Source organism: Rhamphochromis sp. 'chilingali', assembly GCF_963969265.1.
Source record: "Rhamphochromis sp. 'chilingali' genome assembly, chromosome: 21".
In the NCBI taxonomy this organism is placed as follows: Eukaryota; Metazoa; Chordata; class Actinopteri; order Cichliformes; family Cichlidae; genus Rhamphochromis; species Rhamphochromis sp. 'chilingali'.
The window spans coordinates 20721359-20736529 of record NC_137949.1 but is presented as its reverse complement, the minus strand read 5'-3'; the positions used below and the strand labels follow the sequence as shown (position 1 = coordinate 20736529).

The 15171-nt window shown below is 44.8% G+C and overlaps 1 protein-coding gene across 3 annotated transcripts in view; it reads right to left on the bottom strand.

The window, feature by feature from the left end:
• Window positions 1-15171, bottom strand: part of ppp2r3a (protein phosphatase 2, regulatory subunit B'', alpha) — a 66611-nt gene that overhangs the window by 15871 nt on the left and 35569 nt on the right. The window contains exons 2-3 of one of the 3 annotated variants that reach the window (XM_080871677.1): window positions 13444-13860; window positions 10332-13251 (exon numbers count right to left, since the gene is read on the bottom strand). In XM_080871677.1, the coding sequence (XP_080727803.1) occupies window positions 10332-13100 (2769 nt within the window). In that variant the 5' untranslated portion in view covers window positions 13101-13251; window positions 13444-13860. Of the gene's footprint in view, window positions 1-10331; window positions 13861-15171 lie in introns of all 3 variants that reach the window. The other 2 variants (XM_080871679.1, XM_080871678.1) reach the window with 2 other exon arrangements.

The window sequence follows — 15171 nt, the reverse complement described above, 5'->3', positions numbered from 1 at the left end:
CTAAACTTGGAAGAATGAACCGAGTTAAACTCCCGCTTCTGTGATAGACAAAGTTAATCAGTGCTGGCTACGGTCTAACTCACATCCCAATCACAGGAAGGCAACATGGGAGCAGTTAAAAACACAGCTGCTCTAATTGTCTGACTGGAATCAGACACTGACACTGATATTACACAGCTAAAAGTCCAGTTATTTTTTGTCAACAAAAAAAATAATAAATCCTAATACATACATAACAGGGACTTGTATTTATAAGATTTGGATATGTCTGAGATTACCTATAAACTAAATAGAGCCCTATATTTTCTATTCTGAGTGTCTACAAATCTTCATAAACAGATATTAAAGAAGATACAAAGAGATAATTTTCCACGTGTTAGATCTGTGATGCTTATATGCACTTTCTCGCTAAATGGTTACATGGCATGGAAATGTAAAACATTAGCATGCAATTTTAACTCAATATAAACTGCCCGAGTGGTCACAGAAGGGGACTCCTAATGTTACGAAAATATTTATAGAGGTTTAGTGTCAATTTTTTACTTATTTCTGGGAAACTTGCCAGACAAGCTACATCTGAAAAATTACACAGTGAACCATTTCCCTTATCTGGGAAAACCGCCTGTCAACAACTAATGCTTAATAACAACAAACTCCAGTCCTTCACTGGCATTTATTTTTATACATATGGCTAACAGGGCAGGTTTTGCATTACATTTCCCATGGCTATCTTAGGATTTAGAGCAAGTGAGCTAATCCTACATCAGCAATAGTTTTGGTCCTCAGCATGGAGCTACAGTGAGGGAGCTGTCACTAGAGTGCAGCAAGAGACCTCAAACCACCAATACCAGAGAAGATCAGTCCTGCTTCCTCTATAATTATTTAAATATATAATATTTTGGAATATTAAAAACAAAACTCTGTACATGACACTCAGATAGCACTATAGCATGCACACAACGGATATAATCCTAAATTGCAGCTCATTTAAAAACCAACAAAGAAACATTAGCGAAAAGGAAACTGCTTTCTTCTAACATGCAACATAAGAAAATATATATATCAGTCTGTGTCGACATAATATCAGACAAAAGGTAACATTTCTCTCATACCAAGTATATTGCACCACTGTCCTTCCAACTGTATAACTGAAAATGTCGCAATCAGTGGAGATTATGTTTAAACATGGAGCAGTTTTCTCTAAAAAAGAAGCAATATTGCAACAAAAATAGTTAAGTATAGCAGTTTCATTGGCAAATTAATTTTCTAGTTGTATATATCAGTTAGTTCACAGATCCTCCTGTAGATGATGCTATAGGCCTTATTAATTTCAACAAACCAGGGTGAAATCAGACTGCAAGCTTACAAAGTACTTTATGGTATGGTTGGGCCTTACAGTCACTAGGGGGTAGCAGCTGTCTAACGGTTATCACTTGTGAGCAGTTTGTCACTTAAATTAGACTGTGACCATGCACCTGACAGAAGATGCTTGTTTCTGCTGCCATTGACCTTCTTGGCTCTGCTTCAAAATGTGTGAAATGACCCGATGGAGTTAGAGGTCAGGATGAAGAAAAAGGAGTCCAATAACTCAGTTATACTACACATCTCTGGGTTGCATTCCACTCTTTTTGAATTCCTTCTGTGCCTCCTGACTTAACAAGCACACATACATTTTCAGTGAAGACATCCAAACATGTTTGTTTTGGCCAAGCGGTGAGAGTATTTTAGCGCTGAGGGAGTTTTCTGGAGAAATCCCACAGGACATTCTGGGTGGAATTGGGTGAAGGGTGAGTTCAAAGGAAAATGAGGGAGGGGAAGAGTGGGGGCTAAATAGGTAGACTGGAAGTAGATGGGTGGGGGTAGGTGACACCCAAGCTCCCACCGAGTCATGGTGTTCTGGAACATTGGCAAACTCTTTCAAGAGGAAAGAAACACACACACACACACACACACACACACACACGGTCACACCCACATCAACACAGTCACATAAACCTAAATCTCCCCCTGGTGCCATGAGTCTAAGAGGGAGTCCCCATTAGCCAATCGCACTGCAGAACTGATATTCTGGGGTAGGGGAATCCCACCGCCTACCTAATACTAATAAACATGTTGTGCTGGTTTTCATGGTGACCCGGCAGGAGGCCCAAAAACTTGCACACTGGTGACTCTTGCTGAGATTAAAACCTTTCAGATGAATAAGTACAGTTCCTTAAAAAAGTCAGGCGTGTGGATTGGTGCGTATGTGTGCAAATGAACACGCACACTGCAGCTGAGGACATCACACTGACAAAAGCACTTGGATCACAGCCAACCTTGCACTAGGGAGTGGTGAATTATGATGTCAGATGCTTAAAAGTGCTCTCTGTGCAAGTGTGTGTATGCCTGTGCATATGTGCGCACTAAAAAAAAGGATCATCCAGCCAAATGAGCTCCACCAAGTTGATAGTATGAACATGATCTGATTCCATTGTCTATACCTTGGTGGTATGAACTGTATTGGGAAAACTCTTCCTACACATAGCAACCTATTATCCTGTCTTTCAAGAGCACTGTATGCGTGCTTAAATGAAAGCATTCAACTGTGTGCTTGTGCACCTTGGCCAAGGTCCCCGCTGTGACCTTATTTCCTGTGGAAGGAGCTGAGGAATGATGTCACTCTCTGCTGACCCAGAGTCAACAACTGGGAGCTGCAGATCCCCCCCCTCCCCCCCACTTTAGATGCACTTTGCATTTCTCCTTCCCAAAGCCAACTGCTCAGGAAACCAAAAAATAATTTACTTTATATCTCCATGCTTCTCCTTATCGTTCCTTCCATACTCTTTCAAAACTGTCTGAACCAAAAGAAGTTGCCGATTTCTGTTTTAAAAGGTCAACAGTGCACTTTCCTCTTCTGGCTAAAAAGTCAGATAGGAACACTCAGCCATCTCTTTATAATAAGCTGATATATGGTGAATCACCATTGAGCGGTACTCTGATGAATACTTTCACAAAGGCTCTGAATAGCAGGCAATATTGCATTTTTACTTCCCATCTGCATACACTGAGCTGAGTACTCATAACACCAGTCTAATCACAAGCCTATTTTAAGTATGTTAACTGTGCTGTCAGCGAATGAGTTTATATACAACCCCCAATTCCAAAAACACATTTTACATTCCTCTCCGTGAATCGCTGCCTTATTGTGGTGGAGGGGTTTGTGTGTCCCAGGGATCCCAGGGGCTATGTTGTCTGGGGGCTTTTGCCCCCTGGTAGGGTCTCCCATGGTAAATTGGTCCTGGGTGAGGGACCAGACAAAGAGCGATTCAGAAGACCCTTATGAAGAAAACATCGAGGGAACAGTTTACCCTGCCCAGGATAGGGTTACTGGGGCCCCACCCTGGAGCCAGGCCCGGGGAGGGTGCCCGAGGGCGGGCTGGGGTGGGTATTCTAATATCCCCTCGGCTTGCTGCCGGTACGTTGGGGTTTTTCCCGGTGGATGAGAGGGTTTGTTCCCTGCGCCTTAGGGTCGGGGAACGGGTCTTGACTGTCATCTGCGCTTATGCGCCGAGTGGCAGTTCAGAGTACCCAGCCTTCTTAGAGTCCCTGGGTGGGGTGCTGGAAGGTGCTCCACCTTGAGACTCTGTTGTCCTGCTGGGTGACTTCAATGCTCACGTGGGTAATGACAGCGAGACCTGGAGGGGCGGGATTGGGAAGAACGGCCTCCCTGATCTGAACCCGAGTGGTGTTTTGTTATTGGACTTCTGTGCAAATCACAGTTTGGCCATAACAAACACCTTGTTTGAACATAAGAGTGTCCATAACTGCACGTGGCACCAGGACGCTCTAGGCCGTAGGTCGATGATCGATTTTGTAATCGTATCAGCAGACCTGCGACCATATGTTCTGGACATTCGGGTAAAGAGAGGGGCTGAGCTGTCAACTGATCACCACCTGGTGGTGAGTTGGATCAGGTGGCGGGGGAGGTCGCTGGACAGACCTGGTACACCTAAACGCGTAGTGAGGGTGTGCTGAGAATGTCTAGCAGAGGCCCCAGTCCGCGAGATCTTCAACGCACACCTCCGGCAGAGCTTCAACAGCATTCCGAGGGAGACTGGGGACATTGAGTCCGAGTGGACCATGTTCAGCGTCTCCATTGCCGAAGCTGCTGCATTGAGCTGTGGCTGCAAGGTGGTTGGTACCTGCCGTGGTGGTAAGCCACCAGACTGAAGAAGGAGTCCTATCGGGCTTGGTTAGCCTGTGGGACTCCGGAGGCAGCCGACAGGTATCGACAGGCCAAGCGGAATGCGGCTCGGGCAGTGGCTGAAGCAAAAACTCGGGTGTGGGAGGAGTTCAGAGAGGCCATGGAAAAAGACTTTCAGACTGCCGCGAAGAGATTCTGGCAAACCGTCAGGCGTCTCAGGCGGGGAAAGCGGTGCGCTACCTGCACTGTGTATAGTGCTGGCGGAGCGCTGCTGACTTCGACTGAGAAAATTGTCAGGCGGTGGAAGGAATACTTCGAGGACTTCCTTAATCCCACTGACACGTCTTCCGAGGAGGAAGCAGAGTCTGGGGATGAGGGGAATGACCCGCCAATTTCCAGAGGCGAGGTCACTGAGGCAGTTAAACAACTCCTTGTTGGCAGAGCCCCTGGTGTTGATGAGGTCCGCCCCGAGTTCCTGAAGGCTCTGGACGTTGTAGGGCTGTCCTGGTTGACACGCCTCTACAATGTTGCGTGGCAGTACCCCTGGACTGGCAGACCGGGGTGGTGGTCCCCATCTTTAAGAAGGGGGACCGGAGGGTGTGTTCCAACTACAGGGGGATCACACTCCTCAGCCTCCCTGGGAAAGTCTATGCCAGGGTGCTGGAAAGGAGAGTTGGGAGTTTGCCCAACCAGTCTACATGTGTTTTGTGGACTTGGAAAAGGCATTCGACCGTGTCCCTTGGGGTGACCTGTGGGAGGTGCTGCGGGAGTATGGGGTGTCTGGCCCATTGCTACGGGCCATTCGATCCCTATACAACCGTTGCAAGAGCTTGGTTCGCATTGCCGGCAATAAGTCGGACTCGTTCCCGGTGGGTGATGGGCTCCGCCAGGGCTGCCCTTTGTCACCGATTCTTTTCATAATTTTTATGGACAGGATTTCTAGGCGCAGCCAAGTGGCGGAGGGCTTTCACTTCAGTGGTCTCAGAATCTCATCTCTGCTTTTCGCGGATGATGTGGTTCTGTTGGCTTCATCGGGTGGGGGCCTCCAGCTCGCACTGGAATGGTTCGCAGCCGAGTGTGAAGCAGCGGGAATGAGGATCAGCACCTCCAAATCTGAGGCCATGGTTCTCAGCTGGAAAAGGGTGGAGTGCCCACTCCAGGTCGGGGATGAGTTCCTGCCCCAAGTGGAGGAGTTCAAGTATCTCGGGGTCTTGTTCGTGAGTGATGGGAGAAGGGAGCCGGAGATCGACAGACGGATTGGGGCTGCAGCTGCAGTAATGCGGACGCTGCACCGGTCCGCCGCTTCCTCCGAATGTTGGCTGGCCTCTCCCTTAGATATAGGGTGAGAAGTCTGGCCATCCGGGAGGGGCTCAGAGTAGAGCTGCTGCTCCTCCACATTGAAAGGAGCCAGCTGAGGTGATTCGGGCATCTGACAAGGATGCCTCCTGGGTGCCTCCTGGGGTTGGTGTTCCGGGCATGTTCCGCCGGGAGGAGGCCCCCCGGGGCAGACCCAGGACACGCTGGAGAGATTATATCTCTCAGCTGGCCTGGGAACACTTTGGTGTTCCCACGGATAAGCTGGAGGAGGTGGCTGGGGAGAGGGAGGTCTGGGCTTCTCTGCTTAGGCTGCTGCCCCCGCGACCCGGCCCCGGATAAAGCGGATGAAGATGGATGGATGGACATTTTACATTTTATGTATAATGTAAATTAAAACAGAATGCAAGGATTCACAAGTGTCATAAAGCCATATTTTATCCACAATACTCTTCCATTAAAAATGTTAGCTCATTTTGACAGGAGTGAGACAACTCAAAAAGTTGGGATGGAGGCAACTATTGTCTGGAAATTTAAGTGATACTAAAAAGAAACAGCTGGAGGAACATTGTGCGACTATTAGCTTAATTGGCAACAGATTAGTAACATGACTGGGTATGAAACGAGCATCTTAGAGAGTTAAGCACAAGTTCACAAATCTGCAAAATCTGCATTTATAAATTGTGAAATGGATTCATTCAGATAAGACGTTTTACAATTCAAGTCATAAAGAAAGTCAGTAAATGGTCAGTAAAAATCACAAAGAATATAGATTATAAATGAAACCATGCAAAACATGGCAAATATTAAGGGAAAATGACTAAATTCTACAAAAGTATGGGAAGAGGTGTGTACAATCTGGCATAGAGAAAGTAATAGTCTACTATGGAAAGAATTTGACTTTAAACTAAAAATGTGGTATTTAAATACACCTCTCATAATCTCATCATATGTGAAAGAAATTAAAGTGGAACTGTGTTGGAGGAAATGTGGGAAAACCAGACCACTCACATATTTTTTGAGACTGTCCAGTAATCAAAGGACTCTCGAAAAGGGTCAAGAAGAAACCGATCAAATCTTACCCCATTAGACCCACTGATTTTTCTTTTGGGAACTACTGTATACATAGGGAGACATATAGCTCAGACCAAAGGTGCATTAAAAAAATTAAAAACCTGTGAAGACTTTGAATATTTCTACCGTATGTAATATTTTCAAAAGATACCAAGTATTGAAAGAAAACTCTGTGCACATGCCTGGGATGTTCAGGCCCTCACACAATACTGCACGGAAAAACAAGAATGATTCTGTCATGGAAATTACTGCATGGGCTCAGGAGCACTTCCAGAATTCACTGTCTGTGAACACAGTTCACTGTGCCATAAGGAAATCCAGGTTAAAGCTCCATTAGCAAAGAAATGTCCAGTCTTTTCCTGCAAACTATATTTAAAATGAACTGAGGAAAAGTGGAAAACTGTTCTGTGGTCAGACTAATCGAAATTTAATATTCCTTTTGGATCTAGCATCCTCCATACTCAGGAAAGGGACCACCCAGCTTGTTATCAGTGCCTAGTTCAAAAGCCTGGATCTGTGATGATATGAGGATGTATTAATGGCTATGGAATTGGCAGCATGCCAATCCTGAAATACTGGAATTCCATCCAGATGATGCCTTTCTCGGGGAAGGCCTTGCAAATTTCAGCAAGACAATACTAAACCACATAATGCACTATTACAACAATAAGGCTTCATGGTAGAAGAGTCCAGGTGCTGTCCAGACCATGTTGAAAAATTCTGCACATCATGAAACAAAAAATAGGACAAAGAAGATCTAGGACTGTTGAGCAGCCAAAATCCTATAGCAGAGTGGGACAATGGGACAATATTCCTATTTAAAAAGTCTAGCAGCTGATCTCAGTTCCCAGAAGTCTGAACTGAATGGGGAAGCTACACAGTGGTAAATTGCTCTGTCCCAACTCTTTTGAGACATACTGTTGCCATCAAATTTAAAATGAGCTAAAGACCAATGTTAATCTTGTTAATCTGTGACACATCTGCAGAAGTTGGTAAAACTACTTAAACCAGCAGTGTGTTAATTAAACTATCAGAGTGGCAGCTATAGATCCAGTCAGTGTCTGCAAGCAATTCCACCATTAACTGTACTGAAGCAATGCCACTAGAACAAAAATTAGGTTACATTTACCCACCAGTGAATGTTGTCTCATTTTAAAATACATCTTACCATGTTACCTAAAATTTGGCTCCATACTGTAGTGGTTTACTTATATGCCTAACAAGCAAAAGACCTCTGGTTTAAATATGGGAGGAGAAACAAAGGGCTTCCAGTGTAAAAATCTGCCAAATCAAACGTTCACTGTGGCCAACCCATTGTGAACAAGGGAGGAGCCGAAAGCAGCTTTTATTATATTACCTAAAAACAGAGAGACAGGAATAGAAAGAAAGCCCATTCAAAGCCCATTGCCCTTAAAGTTAATTGACTCTCACCATCACATCTCCCCACTATGAGTGTTACGGCTTTGCCTCTGATTTATATCAGTCAGCTTTCCTGTCATGATGGAGATTAATGGGTGTGTTCTGACAGGTGCAGAAAGCCCTGTATTAGTCTGTCAGCAGCAGAATCAACAATAAACATGCGTAAAGCAGAGATGAAGATACTACTGCCTGGGGCCTGCGTCACCATAGAGGGCTTAGCAGAACTTCCCAGTGAAGCTATGGCAGTGCCAAGCGAAACAAAGCTACAAATGTTCAACGTGGAGTGTGTGGTTCATTGCAGTTGTGTGAGTGCATTTTCTCACTTGTGCATGAGGGGGCTTGTCTTGTTTACAGTTTGATTGGCAGTTTAATGCATTGCAGGGCGGGGTTGGCGCTGAGGAATATTAACATAATTCCCAGAGTGCCAGAATTGGTATTGGGTGTCGAAGAGCTATTCCAAACTCAGCTGTGACCCACAGTAGCACCGGGTCATCTTACCCATGGGCCAACAAACAGACAGCCAGACAGATGCACACACGCACAGTTGATCAGACTCCGATATTCATCACGTTTAACTCAAACAAATTTAATGCATGCATGAACACACATGTAAATGCACACATGTATGAACATCTGGACATGTAATAAAGCCTAGGTGTGCATAACACATGCTCACATGCTTACACGCACACAAACATGCACACACATGCACGTATGCCGGTCCATTTACACTGTGGCGACAGTGAGTCTGTTAACGGGATGCCATAGTACAGAGGGGTGGACAGATTTAGGTCTCCCTCACACCTAGCTGTGCCAGGGGTGGAGGGGGTTGTAGGGTAATGATACCATTAACGCTTGTTGTGCCAACAACCCAACCCTCCCCCCACTTCCTCCAGTGCTCCAATGAGCACCTCCCATTGGGTTTCTCTGCTCTCCACGCAGCAACAACAGTTATTCACCTCTCCCAAAATAAAACAACAGCCAATCACAGGGTTGGAAGACAAGAAGTGATCAGTACGGACATAATCCTTGACCGCAGGTGAAAGAAGGACACTGAGAAGAGAAACAAAAGTAGACCTATAAGCCAGAAAAATGAAAAACGGAGAGAGTTTAACTGCAAGAAATGTGGGAGCAGATAAGCAGAAAAAACAAAAACAAAAAAGGGATGGATAGGGACACAGAAGATGGAGGAGGAAGGAGATTGTGTAATGATGTGTTCGGGTGCTGGCTGTTCCGTTCTTACTGTGGCAGCTACCATGGTAACCTCATAAATAGGTGCCCTACATATCAGCAGGGCATAAGGTTACACAGCTCAGTAAATAAACACACATAAACAGCAGAGGAAGCGTGATGAGGAGAAGGATGGTTGGAGCGAGAGAGGAAAAATAAATTAGTAAGAGAAAAATGTCAAATATAGAGGGGAATAAATGACAACAATGATTTGATTCCTCTGTGTTGATGATAATGTGCGTTTGTCTGGCATGCATAATTACCTAAATCTACAATTTGCAGTAGAACATCCACATTAGGGACTGGCTGAGGTAACACTGCCTTTTTATCATCATTAACTCCAGCTTACGCGCAGACACAGACAAAAAAATTATCAAGTTCTAGTTCCCTTCTCTTTTCCTCTGTAGCACAACTGCAATTTACCGTTACATTTTCCACAGTAAGAAAAACAAAGTCTACACACATGCATACGCCTGCACACACATACAATTACAGAACAAAACAAGTTCAAAACCAGGAAAAGCCAACAAAGAGCCACTCCACAACAAGGAGCTATTCTGTTCTGTGATCCAAAGCCTCAACTTTTTTGATTCAAGCCAAGATAGAGTAACTGTAACAGCATGTTAATTAGAGCTAATTAATACCACCAATTACAGCAGCATCAGTCCGGTTGTGCCACAGCAATGAAATCCTCAGTTTATTTTCAGTCTAATGCTAATCAGCCTGTGTGGTCCCTCTATGTCTATCCCTCAGTCAGGCGCCCTCATACTGCACCTAAATGGATCAACAGTAACATTTAAAAGCACAGATGGCACATTTTTATATACATCAATGAACATAAATTAACCCAGAGTTGCACTGCATGTAGCAATCTTTCCAACATGACAAATTCCCAATCAGTGGACTGCACCTGTAATGGCACCGTCTTGGAATAAGTACTTCATATTACTCAAGCCCTTGAAACACCCATTTCTTTATTTCCTAGCAGCAGCTTGAAATGCAATAATAATAAAACAAATCTCACAGCACCAATAAACTATTTTCTGAAATGTTCATGTCTTTGATTGTCTGTTAGATTATGCATTTGTGAGTGTGACTTTGGAACACTTACTTTAATGACCTCTGGAGTCTGCTGGATAAGAAGGGTTGAGCCAGCATCTCTCAAAGCAGTATGTTCACCAACAGCAACGGTAGCACTTGCTGTGGTTGGCGTAGCAACAGGAGCTGGAGCTTCAGGTGCGGCCACAGGTATGGTTTCATCGGAAAGCGTAGAGGAATGCAAGTTTGCAGGTGCAGAGGATATCGGGGCAGAGACTGGTTTTGAGTCATCCTCATCTGTAGACGCTTCTGGAATTTTATCCACAGACTCGACTGGAGGGTCAGGTGTAGGTGTAGGCAAAGGTTGGGGAGCACTTTCAGGTGTAGATTTAGGTGCTTGTTCAGCTGAAGCACTGCTTTCAGAATCAGATACTGCAGGTGTTGGGGCAGGTGAAACTTCAGGTGTATTTGCCAAGGTGTGTTTTATCAGTGTATCTGAGATTGCATCTGTATGTACAGTTGGAGCGGTGGGAGCAGCTGGTGGGTTTGTGCTCTCCAGAGGAGTATCAGCCCTGCCAGCGGTGGCCAGTGTATCCTGCAGGAGCCTCATCACCTCCCGCTCCTTTCCACTGTTCCTCTCAGCACTCCCTGTGCTCCCTGCTCCGGAATCCACCAGTTCTTGGGCAAAACTCTCAATGCTCTCAAGGATTCTCAGCAACAATGCCCCATCCTCCTCCTCTCCTGCCACATTTTCACTCCTCTCTTCTTTAGGAGGAGTGAAACTCTGGGGAGTTCTGGAGCTAATGCCGTTCATGGTTAAGTGGCTGTCTGGCTTTGAGACTTGGAACAGAGCCATTTTGGGTTGAGTGAAGGACTCACTGGAGGTGATCCCCTGGCTCCCATCTCTCTTCCTGGTTTTGGCTGGAAGTGGAGGCTCTGTCTTTCTGGGATGAGTCATACTTTGAGAGAGATTCTCCAAGTCCATGAGCAGCTTGTCAATGTCATCATTCCTGTGTGCAGCAGCTTTGGGTGCAGAGACTGTTAGTGACGCAGAGGAAGGCCAATTTGAGCCATAGCCAGAGCTGACTGGCAAATTATTTGAAGAGTTATAGAGCGTGTGTGTTTGGGACAGGTGCATGTGTTGCCCCATCATAGTCCCACTTTTGCTCTGGCTGCTGTTCATCCCTCTAGATGGAGTGTGTGTCTGCTGTGAGATTTGTTCTGGTGTCTTTCCCATATCTGCTTCCTCCTCCTCAATATAAAGAGCCTCCATGGGAGATGCTGGGGGAGTGTGTGTATAAGCTGGGGTCGGGGAGTTACGAAGAGGGGAGGAGGAGTGTGTTGGAGAGGAGCTGGATGAAGAGGATATAATGGTTGGAGGAGAGAGAGTATGTTGTGTATAAGAAGAAGTATGTGGATGTTGGATAACTCCATTAGTAAGTGGGGTAGCTCTAAGCTGGGCTGAGCTCTGAACTGGTTTGGTATGGATGGAATCTGATTTTAGAGATAAAGAAGTAGATGAGACAGAGGATGGAGCAGAAACAGAATGTGGAACAGTCTTTGGGATTGGAGGAGAGAGCACCACATCTTCATAGCGAGGAGGTTGTTCATTGCCAAATATCGGCGAATAAGGTCCCTGCTGGATGGAGTGAAGAGTGTTAACCAGTTCAGCCAAATCACTGTGCCCGCTTCCAGGTGCACCCTGTCCACAGCCTCCAAAACCTCCAATTCCTTCCAGCTCCAGAGGCAATCTCTTAAGATAGGAACTGAGACGAGTCATCACAGCCCGATACACACTGTCAGGGCTTGCTTCCCCATCCTCTGGGCCTCCACCAGCTTTGTGTTTGATGCACTGTTTGATTATGTCAGTGCATTTCTTAAGGTCTTCAGAACATTTAAGCAGAATATCAAGGCAGGCACGTATGTCTTCGCCACCTGCTCCGCCAGTAGCTGCCTCCGCTCGCGTCTTCTCCAGCAGACGGGCAATTAAGTTCTCTTCTCCTAGGGTGTTGCGGTACAGGGAGGCCACTGTGTTCAGACTTTGGTCTAATGACCCAATACTCGTGAGGCTGTTTGTTGAGCCACCAGCAACTTTGGTGATGGACGACATGGTGCCTGGGTTGCCCTTAATCTTCGTTTCCTCTAGCACCGTTCCTTTCCCTTGCACAAATGGTGGCAGGTTCTCATCATTAGAAGAAGCCGTGCCATTTGTCATACCGTTAGTAGTTGCATTTGTGGTAAGGTTGGAGCTGAAGTGGCCATAAATAATCTCCAGGTCGGTGGAGCGACGACTAAAAGAGTCAGGACGGACTTTACGGCCTTTCCGGAAGGTGATGTGGCTGGAGGATGAGAGGCGGAGCTTATCAAATGAAAACTCCTTGAGTTTACCACTGGCCAGGTTGATGGCTTCTTCGGTAATATCCTTCAGACTGCCAGAGGAGGTCATACTCCCAGTCGATGCTCCACCACCAGAGGTCTTCTTACCACGCCATGTTGGGCTCTCTTCTCCTAAAGATAAATTGCCACTGCTGCCTGCCCTCTCTAGGCTCCCATTATGAGTACTATCCATGGCAAGACAAACTTTAGCATGGTTAGGAAGCTGCTGAGCAATAATGTTGCGGGAGTGTATGGGCGAGCTGTTAAGGTCATTGTATTGAGGGTCAGGTGCAACAAGGAGCTCAGAACAGGTGCCACGGTGTGCAACAGTGCAGTCCAAGCCCTGGGACAGTGCTCCACATGGCCCTGAGCAGTAGTGTACTGCATGGGAGTGAGTGCGTCGGTCTACTACCACACTGTTGTAACAGCTCACGCTGCTCACAACAACACGATAGGCTGCTGCCATGGTGACCAATGATCTTCAGGGAATAGGAAGGTCAAAATTATCGGGAAGAGTAAAACAAAAACAATCTACCAAAATTCCTCCTGAATAAAAATATACTTTTGAAACTGCTTCATGAGAAAAATAATTTATGTCCAAACACTGAATCATCTTCCTGGAAAAAAAAAAAAAAAAAAAAAAAAAAGTCTTTCAACTTCTAGGTGCCATTTTTATGCTGTAACAAAAAAGGCTATCAAAATATATAAAGAAATGCCTACAATAATAAATGGCAAAGTCATGCTAGTCAAAGCTTTAAATAGGCAAAGAATTCTCTGTGGGCCTCTTAATAAGAGCTGTAATGTTTCACCTCTCTCCGCAGGCACCTTCCCCGTTTCCTCTCTAGCAGCAGCTCATTAGCCACTAATGATAGCTGTGGAGAATAGTGACAGCAGAGGATCCAGCTGGGGTATCACCCATCCCTACACAAAATAGCCCAAGGGGCTTAATCCAAGGCCAGCGAGGCTTTAACATTGCCCTAGCCTGGGCTCATCCCCTGGGCAACGTTGGAGAAAAAACTCTTTTTCCTATCAGAGCTCAGGACCATTCGCTGACTCCAACGCAGCTGCAAAATAGCAGGGGACTGACCACAGATGGCCAATGGCCCCTTTCTCTTTATGAGTGTGCGTCTGGGAGATCTCTCTTTCCCGTACTCCCTTACCCCGTCCGTCTTGTTCTGTCAGCAATTTGTTAGGATGAGCATGTGTTTTGGATAGGAGGACACCACCTGTGAGTAAACAAAGAGAAGAGGGGGAAGAGGGAGGAGAAAGGAGTCAGGGTGAGAAAGGGAAAACATGAGAAAAAGTAAATTATTACGACAATAATCAAGAAGTAGACAACTGTGTATTTGAGTGTTTCCATACATGTGCACATATTAGGTGTTTTGTGTGTGCAAGATGCTACAATTTCCAGTTAGTATCCAGCTGTAGCATCTTTGCTTTAAAATAAGGTAATATAATAATTCTTGTCGTGAATTGGCTATATCAGTAAAATCTGAACTGAAGCGCCATTCTAAAATAACGGTGCAGAAAGGTACCAGACATACCCAAGTTAAAAGTAGGGCAGAATGTTAAAGCAGACAGTCGTGACTCCCTGTTTCGTCAGAGAAGATCAACAAAGACTTTACTATGACCCTGCTGAGAAATCACAACTCCGCTAAAGAGAAGCAGGTGTTGTACGGGGGAGAAAACACCTGGCGCTTTCATGTTTCCATTGCTGTTTTTCTCCATTCTTGGGCACAAATTGCATGTTTGTCAAGGAAATAAAGACGCACCACTGCATTTCCAGAGGATATTTACAATTAATAAGGAGTTTAAAATGAAAAAAATAAAACAGGACAGACTGATTTATTTTAGTGACTATAACTGTTTATTTAAACCTTACAGTGAAATATTAAATATGAAATAATAATAAAGGTTGAACTCTTTAAACTAAGATATACATCTTGGTAATCTTAATTATGCATGTATATATCCACACATATATCTGTATGCACCATTTCTTCTCCTTAAATAATGAGCAAAAGTTTGCATGGTCACACATACAGAAACTATTAACACATATGTTTTTAAAAACATTTATTTTATAGACAGATATCTCTACAGATAGCTAGATAGATAGCTAGATATAGATATATATACACCATTTTTTTTAATTTTCACATATATTTTATGTGATATGCTCATTTCATCATCTTCCTGAAAATGGGATGTTATGTTCTCCGTTTCCCTGCTTCATATTCAACATATTTGCTTGGGAACATTTCTTAAAAAAAACCCAAAACAAAACAAAAAAACCCCAACTCAGCTCATCTCTGCATTTGAGAGCTACTGGAGACATTGATCTGTACAGTAAAGGAAGTCAAGCAATAAATACCAGTCTCAGAAAGCAAACATACTGTGTAGTAGGATGGCAAACAAGGCTGATTGTTAAAATCATTTGAAGACTATGCACAAGAGTGAAAATAACTTGGCATGTGAAGACCCAGCTCAGTATTATTTCTGTCTCTCCACTCCATTTTCTACATTCCGCTTTTCTA